The sequence below is a fragment of the Lemur catta genome, chromosome 13, assembly GCF_020740605.2.
Source record: "Lemur catta isolate mLemCat1 chromosome 13, mLemCat1.pri, whole genome shotgun sequence".
In the NCBI taxonomy this organism is placed as follows: Eukaryota; Metazoa; Chordata; class Mammalia; order Primates; family Lemuridae; genus Lemur; species Lemur catta.
Window position 1 is genome coordinate 72,768,738 of NC_059140.1, and position 22,736 is coordinate 72,791,473.

Genomic DNA, 22,736 nt, shown 5'->3' on the forward strand with positions numbered 1-22,736 from the left:
CTTTAATGAGCCACTTCTCTTGTGTATTCAAATTATAATTTGAGTTAACAGTAAGAAAAGATATTTGCTGTTGTTCAAGCTCAGGGAGGAGGTTATAGAATCCTACCTGAGGTAAAGGAAAGTAAGTCTCTAAGCACAGACAAATTTTACCTAAGAGACTAAAAACTTCCTTCTAGTAATTTATCAACTCATAAAAAAGAAACGATCAATTGCTTTTATTTCCAATTAGGACAAAAATAAGTAGGTTCTAGAAAATACCAGATAATAAATTAATCAAAATATCCAGCAAAATTATTGAAAGAATTATTAAAGAGATTTGTACAAGCATGAAGAAACAGAGGTAGTTGATAACCCAGATGCAGTTTGGGTCCACAAAGAATGAGCAAAGCTAAATTAACGCAGTTTCCCATTTGGGTAATGTAGCAAGACGAGCCAGTCACAGGAAGGCGGTAGACACAGTCAGTGTGTGATGGTCTCAGGACATTCTGCCATGATATTGCCATGGAAAAATATAGGCTAGAAAACAAGTGAGCTTGGAGAACTGCATCTGGTTGGATAACTGTTCCCATAAAAAACAGATCAGTGGACTGAAGTCTCTCAGAAAGGGTCAGCTGAACATTGCAGTAGTGGGCCCAGTGCTTTTCAACTGTTTAATTAAAGGCAAAGCAAGAATGCTTATGAAATTTGTAACTGATACAAAGCTAAGGCAAATACTGCCAAAAATGTTTGATGCCCTTTGGCTCCTCTCTGTGGATCAAGGGGTTACTCATCCCTCCAGGCTCCCTAATTTTCATAAGTGACCTTAAACTGCCCCCTGTTTGATGGTCAAAGCATATATTTTTGCCACTAACCAACAAAGTGAAATATGCATATTTAAGCCTCTTTCCAGAGACTAAAACCTAGAATTACCTGCTGTCCAATCCTTATTCAATCCAAGCTGTTATATCAACAGCAAAAACAACAATATTTATAATGATTGCCTAAAAAGCATGCATCCATTCCTCTAGACATTCTAAATTTTGTCTTTGTGACAATTCAGATCATCATTTATTCAATTATTTATTCAGCCAATCACTGTTGATTTCCTACTCTATGCCAGGCCTTACGGTAGACATGAAGTATATAGAATGTGAATGAAGTAGACATGGTCTCTCCACAACAGTCTACGGTAGAAAAAATAAGCCACACATAGGTCAATGAGGAAACACGTACGTAATTATAGATTGGGAAAGGGGACAACCAATGGGGTGCTGCTTCCACTTAGGTGAAGTGAGCAGAATGGGCTGCCTGAGGATGTTTGTGGAGAAGGCCCAGCATGGGAAGGGCTCCATGCAGAGGGTTCTGGGCTGAGGAGTGGCACACGCAGCAGAGTGGAGGAGGCCAGCCAGGAGACTGGTGATGGGGCAAGTGGTAACCAGGGATTAGATTGTGCAGGACCTGGTGGGCCAGGTAAGGAGTTTGGACTTTGTTCCATGTGCAATGGAAAACTCTTGAAGTGTTTTAAGCAAGGAAATGGTGATATTATGATATTGTCCAATACATGGCTTTAAAGATCACATAGAAGAGCATACTTGAACCATGGTTTTTGGAAGCATTCACAGAAATTCATTTTCCTAAATAATGCTTCATTCTATTATTATTAACATCAAAGGATACAATTAAGAAACCATGAACTTAGTTTGTGACCAAACCCAGTATCATTGAGGATGCTGATTCTTTATAAGGACTCAGGAAAATCTTCCCTGGGGTTGCAATACCTGGCAATTTGTGTTCATCTTGAATCACTATTTTGTTTTCCATTTATGGATAGGTTGAATTTTGTCATGGGTCTTGCTTCCTTTGTCTCCCCCACCTCCAGCCAATGTAGAGAGTTGTGTGGCTTGTGTTTCTGTGACCTGATTTCACCCCTGGCTTTATTATTTTCCTCTTCTTACTTTAACTTTTTCAAAGCCACTCGGTTGTCTGTTTTTCACTTTTATAATATGGGGGTTTGTTGTTGTTGTTGTTAGCCATCAGAAACAACAAGGCAGAAATAAATAGTTGGAGGAGAAAGTCAGGAATTGGAAATATCTCAACAATTCCAGTAAGTTTAAAGGCCTATGCATAAGTTCAAAAGGTCATTTGGTAAGTACAGAAGATAGAACACTCACCTAACAGCAGATTTTATGAAAATACATAAATGCCATGCAGCTTAAGCACTTAGATCCTCTATAAAACAACATAAGGCAATAGAGATAGCTTCCCACACTTCACTTAACACATAGTGTAATGGTGACTTTCTTTTCTGTATTCCTTAGCAAACAGTTCCTTGAGGGCAGGGACCACATTGTACTCACCTTTGTACCTTCTATACTTTTGCACTGCAGTGCTGTGCAAGCATTCAGTCAACGTTAAATTCATGAGTGAGTGAATATAGATTATAAAAAACAAAACCTCCCATAGTCTCAGACTGGATTGGCAAAAGTACAACGCCCTGAATGCAGGAAGCATGCACACATTGTATACATTCTACCATGCCTGGCCAAGTCGAGAGCACTAAGCATAGAGCAGATGCCTGCCTATTTTTAAAGGGGTACTTCAGACTGCAAAATATCCAAAAGAGAACAGTCAGCATGATAAATAGTTAGAAGTCATGTGGTTAATGAAAAGAAATATTACAAAACAAGATCCTTGTAAGGGGGCATGTTGGCTTTCTACAGACATTGGAAGGACAGTCCTATAGAAGAAGGAAAATATTTGTCTTGTCTAATTCCAAATGGCAGAATCAGAGGCAGTGAATGGAAATTAAAAGGAAGAACTTTCTCCCACAGCTTGGGGTTCTCTGTGATATAATATACTCTGTATATGTAGGAAGAGAATTATTTAATTGATCTCATAGGGAAACTGCAATAGTTGAGTAGATGGATTAGAAGATGTGTAATAATCCTTCTAATTCCAAGATGTAGAAACTTTTTGCCCATAGTAGTTTCAAGGAACAAGTGGATTCCGTATGAGCATGCAACAAGTTAATGTGCCACATAATGACTGTTTACAGGTATTAACATGACTGGCAATACTAACGGGTTTTGTATTAGTCATGAAAATGTTTCTGAACGCAATAGGTTTTAACCGAGCCTCATGGATGGAAGAGTGAGGAATCACACAATTCTAGATCTACAGAACAACTGAGAAAGGGAAAGAATTCTGGTTTGGCTGGAATGGGTGGGTGTAGGTAATGCTCCTAGGACAGGACAGACCAGGCTGCTGGCCATATGGGTTGGAGCTGATGGTTGGGTCCCCAGGGCTTGAGAGCAGAGCATGTGCCTCAGGAGGCCCATAGATGGGAAAATCACCAAAGACAGTAGGGAGGGCTGAGAGACAAAATACAAGAAATCTATGACCACTCACAAGTCTTTGCGGCAGGATCTGGACTCCAAATTGGAGCCATAGGCTGGGGAAGCTGATGAGAAGAAGATCCAGTCTGTGTGGTATCTCTGGCTTCCCTGCACTGGGCACTGGGCATGCGGTGTGTGCAGACTGGAAGGACTTATTGGCACAGAGTTGGGCACACACATCACAAATCAGTTGGTGAAAATCCTCAAAAACCGAGCTTCAGAGCCCACAGTGAGGCTTTGACATCGACCCACAACCTTTGGGTTCACGTAATTTCAAAAGCAGCCCTCCAAGTCAGTTCTGCATTTTTCTGCCTGCCACTTGTATCTCAAACATTTTCCAACTTGGCAGAACTGCCACGGCTTCCTCTGAACAGACTGACGAGGAGGCTGGAATGTGTGTGAAGGAGTAGAAGCAGCAGCAGACTGAGGTACGCACAGCGAGCCATTCCTGGCTTCTGTAAAAGCACTCCTTAGCTTTCTGCCTGGAGTACACAAGATTCCAGTGAGTGCTGATCTGAGATCATCTATCAAAAGACTTGAAAATCTTAAATACAACAATTTTGTTTAGAGGTCAAATTTCTGAGTTTTGACTGTATTTGGAGTGTTTGGATGGAGAAGAAATGCCATGGAAAAGGCAAGGCTCCTGCTGAGTTAGCCTTGAAGAAGAGCAGAAAGCACAAGACCAACAAGCTACCCCACAAAAGAAGAGTTGTCAAAGGGAGGTCAAGGTGAGCTGCTTCTTCAGGTTAGGATTGGGGAGCGTGTCTCTAGTCCTCAGCTATGGGTCACTCCTAAGAGATCCCAGGCTCTCCTTGATTCACTAATGGCTCTGGGCTCTGTCCTTCTTACCTTAAGACACCAGACCAAATCACCATGGGATTTTAGCCATCTTATACCCCTATCTCCATTTAGATATTCCAGTGTCACACATAATTAAATAGAATTAGATGATTCTCAGTCTATTCTTCCAAAATGCTCTCCCCTTTGCCTTTTCAGTGCTGCAGTTTTTCCTGTCCCTGATGTGTGATAGTGGAAAGAACTAGAATATCATCAGCTTGGAGATACACTGTGGTGGTATGCTTGCTATATGACCTGGGCCATGGCTTCATCTCCACGAGTCTTAGTCTCCTTTACATAAAATCAGATGCCTCAAAAGGTTGCTGTGGAGATCAGTTAAAAACATGAAATGTAAATAGCGTCAGGCCTGGCACACAGTAGGTGCTCCTTTCCCCTTTACTTTCTTTTCTTTTTTATTCTCTTTGGTTCAAAATAGTCATCTGTTTATTCCATCTCTGAGACAGTCTGAGCGAAGAGGGCTCTTGATGACCAGATTAGGACAGAGAAAAAGGAGGTGAAAACTAAAAATGAGTGCTGTCCATTTTCCTGATTTTTAAAGGAATTAGAAAGGAAGAAATACATCATCAGCCTTGGAAGATGCACTTGTGTTTCTGGCACTCTCTCCTTCTCTCTGATTCCTCAGGACCTCACTCCCTCCCCAGTGAATGGGACCAGCTCTCAAGGGCATGCAGAGGGGACAGGCCCAGAGAGATAACCAGCAGTTTCTTGCTTCTAGTAGAGTATAACTGCCCACCACAGTGGTAATTCTTCTAGCACTGGGACTAAATGATCAAAAAAAGGATTCGTTGAAAGAGTATGGGTTTCATAGCAATGGCAATACATTAGCATAAAACAAGGTACTAATGACATGCTAATGAGAAAATAATGTTACCTATCCGCTTTAAACAGTACTTTGGAAATATAAAATGGCAAAAATATGGTGAGCAGGTGCACGGATTTATAGATACTATTTGAACCATAAAATAAAGCTGTAGGGCCTTATATGTGCATAAGGAAGACCAAGTTCTTGAAACATTATCCTTCCAAGATGACTTCATCAAAATACTGACTGATTTTTTTTTTTTTAAATTAGGCTTTATTCTAAGTTGTCTTTCTTTTAATCAGGGAATATAAATTCCTTTCTTTTCTTAAGTTCAATTCCTGTTTTTCATGGCCAGTCTCCTATGAAATTATGTCTCATGTTGTTGCATTTGCTTATATGTCAAAGAATACATATTTCTGATCATGATATTTTTAGAACAAGACACCCTAGGATTTTCAACACATTTATTATTATGCAAAAAAGGAGGCAATGTAAGTTTTTTTCCCCCCTAGTAACCTGTCCCTGATAAACTGCAGTGTTTTTCAGGAAGAATCATTCCATTTCTTTCTAAAATGTAGCCAGGTTAGCAATGAGCTGCAAGGTTGGCATTGGGAATGGCCAGTCTTTCTTTAAGTGCAGTTCAGAGCTGTGAAACAGCTACATATTATTTCCTGACTTTTCTTCACCTTTGCTTGGTTTCCCAGAACATGTCCGATGTTCCCAAATTCCATGTTTCTCTCTTTTTTCTCCTTCCATCCTTCTCCTATTACTTTTTAACAACAACAAAAAAGTGGTAACTGCCAAGTATCTGGCTTGAACAAGAGGTTTACGACAGGGATACCCCCAATATCGGACCATCAGACCAAGAGCATGTGCACAAAGTGGCTGACATAGGCACCTCGGTCAGATGGCAACCAGTGCTGACTCTAAGCCAGGCCAACAGACCTTGCAGGCATCTAACATTGCCATATAGTGCTAAACCTTTCTCTGTTCATGTCTGTGCTTTTGCCAAGTCACTAGATCTTAGATGTCTTTCACCTTCCACAAGGAATCCCGTGGAACAGAAAATCTTCTGCCCAACTCCTAAATAAGAATGGAAAGTGCACAGTATGGTCCAGCAAGAACTTCTTTTCCTTTTCTGCTATGATGCCAACTTGAAAACTAACACTTGGTGACTCTTGCGTAGTCATCAGAAGAGGCTGACGATTGCCATGAGGGAGTGTGTTCTAGCACCAGGCCCTAGAGATCTTTAACTTGTTTATTTACACAGTGGGACAGTTACAAAAGTTGAGCTGCTTCTCAGAATTGGGCCAGCAAAAATTCACGCAGGGAAAGGTATTAAGCTGAACACCAGTACAGAGCTGTAGTAACAACAATTGGGGTCCTAATTTAAGTTCTGTTAGACTTTTAATTTGGAACTAATTTAGAAATAATTTCTTATTATTAGGACTATAAATCTCCAGCCAGGCAATGTTTCAGTTTGAGTCAGCGAAATGTAAAAGCAACTTGGCCATATGCTTTTTTATCAAAGAACTTTATTCATTCAGCCCCAGGCTCAGAATTCGGTAACATGTTTTCTATGGACTTTTTTTCTCTTCACATCAAACAATATTAAAGGGGAAAACTCTGGAAAAAAATCTTAATGACTCCCATATGTATACTAAGATATGACCAAATTGAGTTACTAGCAGTTTCCTTAAACACACACTCTAGTTCCCTATCTGCACATGGGGGCACAGATTCTCCTGCAAAGCCTCCCAAGCCTCTGCCTCTCAGAATTCCCCCAACCCCGTTTTTTTAAACCCTACACAAATGTCTCTTTTTTTATCTGGCCTGCAATCATCACCTGAGTCAAAAATAATAGTGCTCACCTAGCATGGTGTTTATGCCTTATTTAAGGACCTTTCATATATGGTCCTGTGTAACAAGCTTTTGTCTGACTTCTCTATTGATGCTTAGCAGGTGGATGACAGTATATTTGCAAGAATCTTTGCAGCTTCTGCAGTGAGTCTTGGCAGTGTCTTAAATAGGATATGTACTTGGGAAGAATTTTGCTTCTTGGTGATTTAAAAATTGGGGGAGTAGAAAAATTAAAGAGGCATGGACGCTTAATAAATAACACTCGTGTCCTTTGCCTCTCCGAGTCTTATCTGTAAGAGCCCTCACCTCCTATCACATGAGGGTCAGGTGTCTGAGCTGTATTTATTTACTCCTGGTGTTAAAACACTTGATGTTTATTTTTCACTGGAAAAGCTTTTATTGGATTCATTGCTTCTTACTGAAGGGTGGTAGTTTATACTCAGCTGTAAATGCTTGTTCGAAGTAGCCTTTTTATTTAAGACATTTATCACCGTCCATTTCTTACCTGGCTGCAAAAAGAAAGTGAAGGAACTTTCTCTTAACTTTTACAGCCTGAAAGGTTTCCTATGCCCGGGGCTTGTTTTGCTTCTCCTGACTTTTCTCTTCCCTCTCTCTTTTTTAACTCTTTTAGTCAGTGCTGCTTTGGGTGCCTGGTCAGCTCTGAGGCACGTCAAATACTTGCGTTTGCTTTCAGCATTGTGTGGGGCTCGCGGCTGCCGGCGCTGCCTCTCCCTGGGGCTTGGAGCTGACTGTGAACGGTCCCATTTCTCCCTCTTCCTCTGATTGGCTCTCCGAGGTCATGTGAGGGCCCCGGGGGTTGGAATTCGGAGTTGTGGCTTTGGCACTCCTTTTTCTTTTTAAAAATCGCCTGGTCTCTCCTGGGGTTGGTGCCTTGCTCTTTGACTGAGGCTGGGGACAGACGGAAACAGCCACGGGCAGACTGAGGTGGCAGTAGGAAATCTGCCGGGATGTTCAGGCAGGTGCCCAGGACCCCAGCTTCAGGCTGCTACTATCTAAATTCCATGACACCTGAGGGCCAGGAGATGTACTTGCGATTTGATCAGACTGCAAGACGCTCTCCTTACAGGATGAGCCGGATTCTAGCACGCCACCAGCTAGTGACTAAAATTCAACAAGGTGAGTTGCCGGCCGGCAGTGGAAGGCGGTTTGCTCATTCTGATTTCTGTTGGCTCTATTTCATGCTAACTCAGTTTTTGAAAAATGATTGTTTTCACTTTACAATGTATGGATTTCTATGCCACGTGACACGTAACTTTGAAAAATAACTTTAGGCTGTCGTTTTTAAACAAACAGTGACAGCCCTTAGCTGCCACATAACTCAACATAAAGTGCACAGAAAACTTCACGGTGGGACAGTGATTCATAAATTACAAAACTTACGTGTGTCTACAGAGCGCATGAGAAAGGCTTACTCAGTGTGTCTTTTAGGAGCTTTTCAGCAGGTTCCTCGCACTGTCATATTTAGAACATGGACACTTGTTTATTTCATTAGGGAGAGGGTGGGGGACTCATATCCACCCTACCTTGCCCAGAGTATTTAGAACATCCTTTGTAATGAGAGGAAAGAATTCTATTCTTAAGGCCATCGGGCTGACAGCTAGAATCATATTCTCTTCCTGTTTGTATGTTTATGTCAGTAGTTGCCACTGATTTGTTGATATTACTTTTCTGGTAAAAGAAAAATGTGTTTGTTCACCTCAATATAAATTCTGTGACCTGTGCATAAAACACTAGTTTCCTAAGCCAAAGAGCAGAGACTATTGATTATAAGCTTATAGATGTTCTTTTTATTGTCAGCCCCCCCAAAATACAAGCATGGAAGGCTGGAAATTACTAAAACTTACCTTTCTCCAAAAAAAGTTTTAAAACGTCTCCTTATAGGATAGGTCCATGGAAAGTAGAAAGATGAACATTTCTAAGAAGCTCCTAACATGTACATATCTGTAATCAGTTAATGACCACCCCTCTCCTGAACTGAAAAAACAGCTAAATTATTATCACTGGTATGACATGAGTTTACAAAGAATTTCTAGAGCCATTATAAAAATACAGCTTCCACTTAAATAAATGAGCTTAAGAGTATATTGAATTTTAGAGGGGAAGTTGGGATTTGTAATCGTGAAAATCTTATTGTAATGTTTGCAAAAAGAACAATATGTATTCTAGTGAGCGGCATTTGATGAGATTGTTTCCTTGGAAATTAGGATTTGTTTGTAAAGGTTCAGGAACTAGTTATGTGTAAAGGATACTGGTCCTACATACCAGTCTGATTTCAGGAAGGATATTATGTCATTCCATAAACTCTGTGTGCAGGTCTTGATTGAATAGAAACAAAAGTAATCATTTCCCTGTGACTTGATTTAAAAATACATTAGGCTCAGAATAAAAACCACCTCCATTTTAGTTTTAGAAATTTCTGACAATATTGCTTTACCAGATGCTATCATTCTTACGGACATAGGGGCTTAATAACTCTTTGATGATGGTCTATCATCTACAATCTGTAAATGTTCCTCAGCATGCTTATAAAGTGCATGTCACATTAGAAATATTGCATAGAACTAGTTGAAATTGCTTTGCAAACTTCTTTAGATGTATTTAACAATAATTTATTTCATTAAAAATTATGTATATTCTTTTTGCAATGAGGGTTATTTTTTCACTAGAGATTTGAAGCTATGGACACATTCGTCATTCATTGAAAGTTCCCTCTCACACAGACATATGAATACTCTAGGTCTGTGTTTCATTTTATTTAACTAGAAAATTTGAGCATTTCCCACCTTTTTATAGTAGGCAATAGAATGTTTGAAGCCAGTGAAGGCCTAAAACTTAAAAGTGATCATTAAGGCCATAGGGAAGCAAGAAAGAATTCTAATAGTCCAGTGATTCAGAAATCATTATTTATTAATATCATATAACTGTGTAGTAAGGCAATGAGAAAGCAGATGCAAAATGATTTTATTGGTTTTCTATATTAGAAGATTGGTTTACCGTAATAGTAGAGAATGTGGACTGAGCATTTATAATGTATCAGACACTGTTCTGAGAGCTCTGTGTAAATTACAGTTTATTTTTCCTCTAAAAAATCTTTATAATTAAGTTCTATTATTATATCTGTTTTAAAGATGAGAAAACAGAGGTACATAGAGTTCCAGTAACTTGTCCAAGGTCACATAGTTGGAGCTGGTATTTGAATACAGGTCTAGAGCCCATGCTCTGTAATATACTAGACTATTTTTTAGGTTTTATAATGGGTGCTGAAGTACTGAACCTATGATTGAGTTTGGGATTATATAATATACCAAGGACTTTTTAGCCTTTTCTACTCAGGATACAGCAATGAACCACTATTACAGAATTAGAATTGGTCACTGGTTATGGGATTTCCTGTGAGGTTATATTTCTCTAGTGTTTTATGCTCCTTGATCAGTTAGTACACAATAGCACAAGATGCCAAGTTATTTTACTAACAGCTTTTAATCATTCAATTAAAGTTCATCAAGTGCATATAAAATTAATAACAATATTATTTTCATATTTTACATACTAATATCTTGAAATGACAGCCACATCAGTGAAATTGTTTGCGTTAGTCTCTTTAGATCTTTCAAGGAAGAGTTAGCATTATGTTAATATAATTTGAGGCATCGTAATTTCTCATGGCTGTTGGGGACAGTGCAGACAGAGTAAGTTGCTCCCCACTGACCTCATTATAGTGAGATAATCATTGAATGTCATGGACATGATTCAACAACAGACACACTCATGGGGAGGAAAAACAAGGAGAAATAAAGGAATCTTTGATGATGCACAGGATCAGAATTAATTACCCAAACCCAAGATGAATCTAAACTTGCTCATCTTAGGGTATACTCCAAAACATACATGCATCATTTCCCTAGCCTGTTTTTTAGTTCTGGAGTTTAAGTCCAGTTAAAAAAAGGGGAGATGTTTAAAAGAGGGTGTTGTTTTACAGAGTGAAAGTTTATTGTAAGTCATACTGCCCATAATCCCTACCCCACATTCTTGCTTGAATCAATAGGGAAATTGTTGTAGAGAGAGAGAATGGAAATAATAATGGTCCTTATTTCCCTCACTGGCAGGCACTTGGGAGTGGAGAGCAGAGAGGATGCTGGGGGTGGAGCAATACCATGTTAGGCCAAGAGAAGGGAGAATTGGGTTTTTTCCCCCAGTTTTTTTTTTATTGTGGTAAAATATATATAATATTAAATTTGCCATCTTAACCTTTTTAAGTGTACAGCTGAGTGGTATTAAATACACTCATAATTCATAATGTGCAACCATCATACCACCCATCTCCAAAACTCCTCTCTTCTTGCAAAATTGCAAAACCCATTAAATGACAATTCCTCATTCCTTCCCTTCTCTCAGCCTCTGGCCACCACCAATCTACTTTCTGTCTCTATGAATTTGCCTACTCTGAGTACCTCAAGTAAGTGGAATTGTTCAGTTTTTATGTGACTGGCTTATTTCACTTTGCACAATGTCCTTGAGGTTCATTCATGTAGCATATGACAGAATTTCCTTCCTTTTTAAGGCTGGATAATATTTCATGATATGTCTATACCACACTTCTGGTTTTTTTTGATATTATCAGTAGCCTTCCTAATGAGTGTGAAGTGGGAGACTTGGATTTCTATATCATTATTTGATGGTTATGACTTATTGGGTACAGATGCACCGTCTTTAAAGTCTACACACACACAATTTGGAAAACCCAAATCTAAGCAGATATATAAATGTGATTACTTACTTTTAGAAAGAATTTATCATACTATTAAACTTTTTATTTTATTTTAAGTGCTTAGGTAGCAGAATGAGATGGCCTAGATTTCAGTAAAGTCCACTGAACCAGGAAAAGGAGACAGTGAACCAGGCTCAGTGACACTCCCTCATTTCTTTATAGTGTCACATTCTAGAACTTCAGTAGGCCTTGTTTTCTTGATGATAAAATGAAATGGCTAGATTATAATTGCTTGCTTTATTCTCATTCCCAAGTTCTCGAATTCTCTCCGTAGTTAAGTCAGTAACTCCTTGAACAAGAGTGTAGACAGCAGGGAAACTTATACCTAATATAATAGAACCCGAAAAGGAAATAGAGCAGCTTTATTATGTGAAATAAATCAATGTCTTATAAGTTTTCTATAGTTTGTCAAGGAAATGGTAAAGTGGAAATCAGGTTTTTGTTCTATGTCTGCCACTAATTTGTTCTGTGATTTGGGGGAAGTCACAACTTCTCTGGACCTTTTTTTTTTCCATAAAATAAAGGATTTGGATTAAAGATCTCTGAAGTCCCATCATCTTGAAAGGCCTAGGATTCTGCGATCATAGGTATCACCTTAAGAAAAAGACAATTCTTATTTACGTTTTCCTTATGACATCGTTCACACATACCTGGACATGCTTCTTTAATATCTCTGTAATGCTCTCATTATCAATTTAATAGAGATGATAGGAAGTCCAGTCTTGTGGGCTACTTAAATGTCTATAGAACTATAAAGAAGCTTGGAAATACCCTCCTTTCTCAGGAGCCCGGGCTTGCAAAGTGGAGTTGTGGTGATGCCTGGCCAATAGCAAGAACTGAAGGGACTGGAGAATGCCCGTGTGTGTGTGTGTGTGTGTGTGTGTGTGTGTGTGTGTGTGTGTGTTCTGTTTTCACAATAAGCACTTTCTGTCTTTAAAATGTAGGATGTAAAAAATTGTACTGCTAGGGAAAGGATTGAAAGTTGGACTGTCATTTTCATTGACTTTTTATCTGAGACTATTTTTCAATAGGTATAGCACCTGAGCTGAATTCAACTCAAGTGGAATATATTGCCTTTTTTCTTTTTGTCCCCAGGGAATGCGAGTGGGCATGAGTAATATATTCTCTCTCATGACTCTGTCAATTGGCATCTTGGGAATTTGCCCAGCCTAAGTGGTGAACATCACCCGTCCCTGGTGGATGAGACCCCACCAACTGGGTAGCATCAACATAAATTAAACAATCATTTGTTCTTTTGGAATTGCCCTTTGTCTATGTTTAGTACTTTCTTACCCGACTACTTTCAAAACCGGAGGGTGAATGCACTGACTAAAAGACAGATGGAACACAGAAAGCAGGCTGAGAATGCATCAGTCATGTATTGCTCAAGTTATGTATAAAAAAAGAGAAAAGAGTGGCAACTGTCATAAATTCACATTTTATGAATCAGAGCCTCTTTTTATTCCATAATGGTGATGGAAGGGCCCGCACAGAAAGGATACTGTTTAACCAAAGTTACAGGAAAATCTGCTCAGTGAATTAAGTTAACTAACTTTGAATAGCATTTTGCAAATTATTGCATAGTAAAATTGTGAGCAGTCAAGAAATGCTAGAAGGAAATTAGCAAAGGGGCAATATGCTTGTAAACATGTACAACTTGAGAGTTTTTCACTTTAACCAAATTGTGAGTTCAGTGCCTACATGTCATTGCTTTATAGCTTACACACTCCAGATGCAGGCAGTTGCCAAATTTGGATTCTGTGACTGTAGAGTAGGTGAATAGAGATTCATTTTTCTTATACCTTCTCCTCTCATCATCAGTGCTTTAATTCTTAGTAAATTCTGGATGGTCATCAACTCTTATAATGCAAGTTTCCTCATTTCTTTAGCAAATTAATCGTGGATACAGAGAAGTTCAAGATAGCAAAAACATCACCACTGGTGGTCTTAGCAGTATCAATTGATGACCCAAAACAAGTTTAATAAGAGAGCAAATGATAAGTAGGTTTTGGTAAACCTCTTATATAAAGAGAAATAGGTAGGTGGGGATTTAATGGAGACAGGTCATTAACGAGGCTACACACTGTCTCTGTGTTTAATTAGCTATGAAAACACAGTGGCGAGACTGTTGAAGGAGATACAAGAAGGAATGAGAACCCACCATGAACCACATACCAGATATTTGAATGAAATAAGGATCATATGAAAATAGTTTGCTGTCTCCCCAGGGGCAATGAGAACACGATTTTGGCAGGGGTAAATATATCATATATTAATTTACCTTCTACCTCTTTACCAAAAGGATTTGAGGTAGTTTAGGGAAGAATATACAACTCAAGATTATAAAAATAGAAATCTGATGAAAAGAAAAATGTTGGTTAATTAATAATATAAAAGTAGGAATATAAAATATGAGGCCCTGAGTAATTATTAAACATGGGCTGCAAATTTGACTGGAGCTGTTCCCTGATCTAAGCAAAGAGGAAAATGTCGCCAACGGATGATTTACCATGTCTATAAGATAAAAACATACCAGCCAAGCTTTTCCTGGGAATCGATATTTGGGAGAATTTTCTCCCAGAAACTTGACATATGAGAGCAATTTCTCATACAAATCTCATAAAGGGAACACTACAAGCTACACTGGATGGTGCCTTCAAACAATTCCTACTGTAAATTCAGTAGCGAGTCTCATTTGATTATTTCTTATCCCCCAAGTAGAAGTGGAGGCATCACAACAAATGATAGCCCATTAAAAATATTTGGGGGTGGAGTGCATTCAGGTGTGCAGTCCCCTGATGCTCTGTCTTAATCTACAGATACCAGTGAGACTACCTAGAGACAATTTCTCAAAGTCTTCTCTACAGAGCACTAGTCCCATCAGATAGACATTCAAGGGAAAAAAATGTTTCTACGGTTTCTACGGTTAAGTAATTTTTAGAAATGCTACATCTTCTTTCCCTTCTTGGAATTTCACACTTAAGAAAAGCTCAGAGAAATCCTGCAAAAAATAGTTTAACTTTGTTTAAACTGGTATATTTTATCAAGAAACCACTTTTTACTAGACACCAGGAAGTGATATCTTGCAAAACCAGTGTTCCCTGGGGAACACATTTTGGAAATGCTGATTTAAGAGAGTGTATGGCCTGTGGTTCATTCAGATAATTTGTCTTTGAATATATTTCATGCATGGATTGGGCAGTCAATAGTTTGAAGTTGTACTTTGGAGAGTGACATTGCAAGTATTCTATGTTTTCAAAGAAGACCAGCTTCATATACTTTAAAAATCAACCGGGTAAAGGCAAGATGGACATCTTTTTATGAACACTAACAACCAAAAAAAGATTCTAACCTGATTAGGAAGCTCCTGCACATTTGTTGGGCAAAAAACTGAAGGAGTTAGTGCATGGACAGAGTTAATAATTGTAACTAACATCAAGAATACAACCAGTCCCCAAATAACTCAGACAAGTCTACTGATACATAGGTACTGTTGGACCAGAAGAAATAAATTATTGCTTTTTAGCTCTGGCTTTGTCTAACCTATGATATAGCTGAAATCCTGGGTGAGGTCAGAAGGAGTCTGACATTACTGCAGCCGATTCAGGATATTCCATTACTGCTGGGAGGTGGAATCACTGCCCCACAGGAGAGAAGCAGGAAACTCTTCAGGAGTCTTAAATTCTCTCTTGCTGTAGGTGATTTGGGATATGGACTCACTGAATATCAAGCATTGGTGGGTGACTGGGAGTCAATTTCTGGCTTCATGGTGCAAAAATTATATAAAGTCTCTCCCAGTATGGCAGAATGAAGTGAATGAAGTAAAATTATGCAGATAATTTTAATTAGTAAAATTTGTTTGACTTAGTTTGTATAAGCAACTTATCAATTTCCAGGAAGCCTGCACATATATTCTTAAGATATTTTTCCTCCTGCTGGCAAAGAGGTAACACATTAGCATTTGCATTGTGAATGAAGGTTTTTGAGAGACATTCACAAAATATCAAAGAGCTACAACAGAATACATGGGGAATTCATCCTACCGTCTAGCCCAAACCACCCTGTTGTGAAGTCACAGGGGACCACAGCAATCATCCTGTCATGGTGCCATCCAGGGCAGGAGCGAGTAGCATGAAAATTTATATACTATTGTTTGAAAAGACATGAATTCTCTCTCTCTCTCTCTTTTTGGAGAAGCTTAGGATATAAAGGAATTTCGATGGAGGACATGAAAAATAACTTTAAAATTACAGAGTATGCTCATGCTGTTAGCAAAAGGAAATCAGTAGAAATAAATCTAAAATGTCTGACTAGACTGCCAAATGACTTCCTTCACAAGGCGTAGGAATCCTGACAATTTTAAAGGTCTGACAGAGGCAGAATGACTAAAATACAAATGACGTGTGTCGTTTTGCCGCTCTAACAGCCTGATAAAACACAACGGTGCAACAGTGTAGAGGGAATATAAAGCAACTTGGCAGTCGCCAAGTACCCAATTTACATGTCAGTATTTTGAAGTAGGCATTTTCTTCCTGAATTCCAACTCTCCTCCTCCTGCTTAGTTTTGAAAATCATACATATGGATGGCAAGAACCTGTGATTAGCATTCAATCTCTATAAGTGAACAGCAGCATCGCACATACATTTTTATTCATCAAATGACATACTGGAAAAAAGTATATATAGTCATAAAATCATATTTTCTTCTTACAGTTTTACTATCCTGAAATTATTTATACTATTTAAAATTACTGTAAGACATAAGAATTGCCAGTTAATGATATTAATGATATTCCAATGATTCCCACCCAAATAGAGTTCTTAATAGAGAAATTTAAAGAATCTCCCCCAGATGCTTTGAGAGACACAACACATTTACCATTAAATGCATTTCTCGAAATAGAGCATGAAATCCATTGCAAGGCCCGTATCGTCTGGGTTTGTGTAAAACCAAGCTCTTAGTCATCAAACAGCCTTCATTTGCGCAATTGATCTCTCTTGGGTAGGAAGGACTGCTAATTCCCTTCCCTGAAAATTCTGATCCTCATCCTTAGTATTCCACTCCCCCTGCTGTGCTTTTAGGTGGAAGACCTAAGGCAGACAAAGCTGCTTAGATATTTTTATTACTGGCTTCCTAGAAGCAGGAGGAAAAGAACTTGGCAGGAAGAAGGGAAATCAGTTATACAGGATGTCTTAAAGAAGGCTGCAAAGGAATTCCACTGACTTTGCTCATCTGTTGGTCCCAACACTGAGTGGGACACAATTCCACATTTGAATATTTACGTGTTGTCACTGGCTGGAACAGCCAATCCACTGGGGTTGCCTGTAATGGCTCATGACATGGGTGCAGAGAGATGGGTATCTGCTTCCTGCCTTCCCCTGTGCCAGTCTTCCAAGAGTTAGTGTGTTGGCGGGATATTGAAACTTGTATTGTTCTTAGGGGCAAATAATTGAAACATGTTGGTTAAATTTCAAGAAACACTTTCTTCTCTTTTACAAATAGCCCCCTGGGCTAAAGAATGTCCAAGGGACACTGTCCATTCAACCCAAACTTCAAACTTTCTACACCTACAACTTGGAACAGTTAGAGGGCTTTGGAGTCATGGTGCTTGAATTTGAACTCTAGCTCTACATCTTCCCTGCAGAGTGAACTTGGGCAAGTTACTTAATGTGTCTAAGCTGTTGTTCCCCTGTGGGCAAAATGGCACTGATAATAGCAACTATCTCAGAGCTATTGCAAGAATTAAATGAGAGAATATAACTGTACACAGAGCACAGTGCCTGGCACATGCTAAGTGCTCAATATAAGAAAAATATATGTTAAACATCCACGTACATATGACTTTTCAAAGTACTGTATCATCAAAGGAAGAGTAACTTATGTACTTTATACCGTGTTTACTAAGGCAGACATACATAATGCCACACCTCTGGTGTATTCTTAAAATGTGTCCATCACAAAATTTGAAACAGAAGAGGTATATATCTTAAACTATAATGAAAACCATTGTCTTTCCCAATTGTGGTATCCCATGGATAGCAGTTACTCTGTTGGTTGCCCTGAACTGTCCTGAAATGGTGGGTTTGGGTCAAGTTTTAGATCCTACAGATAAATAGCAAAGCATGTTGATCCTTGCCTTCCGGCAGTAAAAGAAACAGTTCTTGGCAGGAAGTGTTCCTTGCTCTGGGCATTACCAGGTGGTAAACTCCAAAGCTGAGAGAGGGCAGGGCGGCTGGAGGAGAGGGGCTGTGCTTTACATTAGAGTGGGGATGGAGGGGTGGGAACAGGCCCGAGGCAAGTGTTCTTAACCAGTAATAGATGGGGCCTTATTAGATGGGACATTTAGGTTTAAGTTGTATTTCTTAGAACCTAAATATTTGTTTAACAGTGAACTCTTTAAAAGCAATCCAAAATCCGCTTTTGCTTCTCCAGTGATGACAGCAGATACAGTGGGAAGGGCACTGAACCTGGATTTGGTATGACCTTGGATAAGTCACCTAAGTCTTCCAGACCTAAATCTCCTCATCCATGACGTGAGGTGTAAATGGATCGATCTGTAACTGACATTCTGAAAAGCCAATTGAGCAAAGGCTAGCACTACACTAATCATGGAAGATATTAATAACTATATAATTATAGAACATGCTAATGCTGTCAGTGACTATATTAGTCCGTTGGGGCTGCCGTAACAAAGTACCACAGGCTGGATGGCTTAAACCACAGACATGTGTCTTTTCACAGTTTTGGAGGCTGAAGGTCCCAGAACAGGTGTCTGCACGGTTGGTTCCTCCTTAGGTCTCTCTCCTTGGCTTGCAGAAGGCCCTCATGTCATCTTCCTTCTATGTATGCCTGCGTCCTGGTCTCTTCTCATAAAGACACCAGTCATATTAGATTAGAGGCCACCCATATGACCTCATTTTATCTTAATTGCCTCTTTACAGGCCCTGTCTCCAAATACAGTCACACTCTAAGGTATTGGGGGTTGGGACTTCAACACATGAATTTCAGAGTGGCACAATTCAGCCCATGACATCTACCAAATGTTTTCTTTCCAATTTTATTTGTTACATCAAAAAACATAAGGGGAACTAACTTCTATGGTGCACACATGCTTACCAGGCATTGTGCTAGTTGCTTCCACGTTTTCCTCTTGTTCAATACTCATGACATCCCTTGAAGGTAGATAGTATCTTCCTGTTTTCAGAGGATACTGAGAAAAGATAATCACACATTGAAAGAAAATGAATGAAAGAATAAGAGCACATCTGAAAAAAAAATCTGAACTCCCAAATTATTGTGATTTTCTACATTGATGTTAACTTTGAGATTTCTGTTAATTTTTTAGAAACTTTTCAGTTTTATATGTCTTTATGTAAAGAAGTAAACAGGAAAAAAATGCTGTAAAATGTGTATATAAACTTTCTAATGCCCAATTGACAACTTAGTTCTCTGTTTCTGATACTAATTCAAGTTATTTAAGAAACTTTAATTGTCCATTTCCTCTAAGGATTTCATTCCTTTGAATTAAGGAATATTCTTCATTTTTATTCAATCATTCAGCTATGAAAGACTGCATACAAATATGATCATTATTCTTTGCTGAAATTTGCTCTTAGAGTTGAATGGAGTAAAATCTTGACAAATAAAACATTATGGATTCTTTTGCTCTATTTATTTTCTGGATTACATATACTCTTAGGTCTCCCTGTATTTAAGAGGTCCTTCACAAAGAATAGAAACATCAGTTAGTACAGTCTTACACATCATAACTTAAATGTTAATCTGGAGCCTTGTAAAAGCCTTGTTTTGTAGGATGAACTACTTGATGTCTGCATATGGCATCTTGTAAACTTTGAAAAGCTATTATAATATTAATTCCTTCCTTGGTATAGTATGTGACAGTTTGTGGTGCAGTTCCACATGCATTATCTTTTTGAAGATATGTGTAAAATGGTATTGCAATCTTGGATTAGGAAGCTTTGTTCTCCAATATCTGTCTTTCAGAGACCTGACAAATGCATAGGCAAGTTTTCCTACTTTGAAAAGTTTCTAATTTCATTTTCCTAAATCATTTTTTTGGAGCAGAATTTTGTGGTGTGGAAAAACACATTTATCCGAGTGGGCTCTATGGTAAGTATAGACTCCCTGGATATAATAAGGAAATTTGGCAGCAAGCAGGTGCAGTTGTAAAACATTAACTGGCAGAATAGAGATTGTTTCAGAGTCCAGTCCCCCCTCCACTGCATTTAGAGTAAAATTACTTCCTCTCCTCCCACTTTTTAATTGTATTTCTGCCGAAGCCATTATATTTCTATTTGTTTCGCATGACGTTTCTCCTGTCAATTTTGTCTCCTCTCCGTCTTTGGTTACCTTAGCAGAGCTGGCCCCGGACACTGCAGCTTCTATTCTGTGAGGTTTATTGCTTTGTTCCATAATGCCAGGAATGATGTTGGGTTGAGACAAGTTCTTTTCAGCTCATTAACTGTCAGTCACGCTTTCTTCAGGCTGCTTGAGTCTGTGCAGCTGCACCCAGAGGCCTGGGCGAGCCACGCCTCTGGGCTATGGAAGGACATTTCCACTGGGTCACCCAAGTGAAAAGACTTGGGGTTTGTCATGGAGAGACAAGTTGTCAGCAGAGTTTATTAATATTTATATATACTTAGATGAAATACTCACATCTGGGATTGGTCATTTGACTTTTATATTTTACACCACAATCTTTAGCTTTTGAAACATTTACAAAATTTAAAATATAGTAAGAATATACTTAACCAGTTGAGCATCCCTAACTGGAAAATTCCAAATCCAAAATGCTCCAAAGTCTGAACCTTTTCAAGCACTGACATGGTTCTAAAAGGAAATGCTCATTGGAGCACTTCTGATTTTGGAGTTTTGGATTAAGGATGCTCAACTGGTATAAGGCAAATATTCCAACCCCCTCAAAAAAATTCCCAATGCAAAACACCTCTGGTCCCAAGCATTTCAGATAAGGGATACTCATCATCTAGCTGCTTCTATTGACAGCTCACTGTGATGTACCAGGGACTATTTTCAGCACTACATGTATTGTTCTTTCCTTTAATTTTCATGAAGACATAAGAGTTAGGTTTAGTCATCTGGAAAATAAACATAGTAAGGAGGTCTTACTGTGTTCATTTTCTAGATGAGTAAACAAATTCTCTGAGAGTTAAATAAACTTTCCCAAAGTTGTAACGCAAGTGGGTGGCAGAGGTGGGCTTTAAACTCAAGTCTGGATGGTCTGGGAGCCCACGTTATTCATGACTGTGCAACCCCATCATCCTCATAATTATAGGTAGACATGTTTACTTGGAACCAGAGAAGGTTTTGTTTTTTGTTTTTCCTTATTGTAAACCTGGTTGGTCCTTCCTCCCCCACCAACCTCTCAAGTTGTTGGAGGACCTCATTGTGTCACCAAGGCCAGCAGCAAGGCTGCATGACCACCCTATACTAACTGCCCTCCCACTGCCCTCTTGAGAGCTGGCTGCTCTTTATCCAAAGTAAATGTCATGGCAGCAGGATTCCTTGCCAAAGGCTGGGAGCCAGCATGGTTATGTAGGAACAGGCATCATAGAGAGAAAGGACAGATTTTTCCACCCCCAACCTCCTTTCCCTACTTCAACCCTTCAAAATGCTGCCCTACTTCCTAGAAATTGCTAGAAGTGGAGGGCCTATCCTCCCCCAAGTTTTCCTAGGGCTCCTGGGGCTCACAGAGCTCAGGGGCTGTGTGACTTCACAGCGGATCTTTTCAGACAGGAAGGTGAGGAGCGAGGTAGGAATCAGGTCAGACCTGTGTCATTCTCTGGCCCGTGGATCTGGAACTCAACAGCCCAGTAGAGCAAGGGAGGTCCATGAGAGAGAAGTCCTGAGTGGAGATCTTTTCCCTCGGATTTCACAGTTCTGACCTCAGTCACAGCTGAGGCCTACAAACCGAAATGGTCTCAGTTGTACTCTGCATTTGTAGCTAGAGAACAGTAGCCAGTCAGAAGAAAATATCAATGTTCTGCCAACTTCTGCTGTTTGTGAAATTTTGCCAGAAGCAAAACAGGATCAAAAATAATAAACAGACCTCCTCCCTTGCTTCATGACTGCTATTTACATAAAGAGATTTATGAACTGACTGTGCTTGTGCGAGTGCTCAGGGAAGGGAATTTTTAAGGAGAAAAGGTTAATTTGGGGGTGCTTGATTGCATGTGATTTGAGGTTTTCTCCAATAATAGGGTTTCCAGAGACAACCTATACTATAAATAGCACTGCTTCTCCAGTGCAAGCAGCCTAAACTGTGTGGATAAGACAACCAGACTCATGAATTGCATGCAGCTTTAAAATTTCTGCAGGGAAGGAAAATGAATCTTGAAAACAAAAGAATAATGTGATCATTAAGTAGAATAGTCAGTTTCCAGTAGGAAGAGAGACCTAATCTGCATGGCAAGGTCAGGGGACTGGGAGACAGGAGGCCTGGATTCTAGAACACCTTTGTCCTCACCTGGTGACTGTAGATGTTATCTACTAATTCTTAGCTTTATTTCATTTTATTTTATTTTATTTTATTTTATTTTATTTTATTTTATTATGTTATATTATGTTATGTTATTTTATTTTTGAGATACAGTCTCACTCTGTTACCCTGTCTAGGGTACAGTGGTGTCATCATAGCTCCCTGCAACTGGGCTCCTGGGCTTAAGCAATCCTCCTGCCTCAGCATCCCAAGTAGCTGGGACTACAAGCTCCTGCCACCATTCCTGGCTAATATTTCTATTTTTTGTAGAGATGGGGCTCTCACTCTTGCTTGAGCTGGTCTAGAACTCCTGACCTCAAGCAATCCTCCTGCCTCAGCTTCCCAGAGTGCTAGGATTACAGGCGTGAGCCACTGTGCCCGGCCTGATTCTTAGCTTCATTTTAAGTCTTCTTTTTGTGTACTTGATGTACTATGAGTGAATCTGTATAAATTAATCAGGGTCATTTGAAGCTCTAGGTTTCCTTCTTATTTTTCTTCCATTCTGAGGCGTCAAGAATTTTACTTTTGTGTGTTTT

The 22,736-nt window shown here is 39.2% G+C and overlaps 1 protein-coding gene across 3 annotated transcripts in view; it reads left to right on the top strand.

The window, feature by feature from the left end:
- STARD13 (StAR related lipid transfer domain containing 13) overlaps nucleotides 1-22,736 on the top strand; it is a 215,078-nt gene that overhangs the window by 45,234 nt on the left and 147,108 nt on the right. Inside the window, exon 1 of one of the 3 annotated variants that reach the window (XM_045567735.1) lies at nucleotides 7,743-8,031. The exons of 1 other annotated variant lie outside the window; for it this stretch is intronic. In XM_045567735.1, coding sequence (XP_045423691.1) covers nucleotides 7,863-8,031 — 169 coding nt within the window. In that variant the 5' untranslated portion in view covers nucleotides 7,743-7,862. Of the gene's footprint in view, nucleotides 1-7,742; nucleotides 8,032-22,736 lie in introns of those variants that run through there. One more of the 3 variants, XM_045567737.1, reaches the window with a different exon arrangement.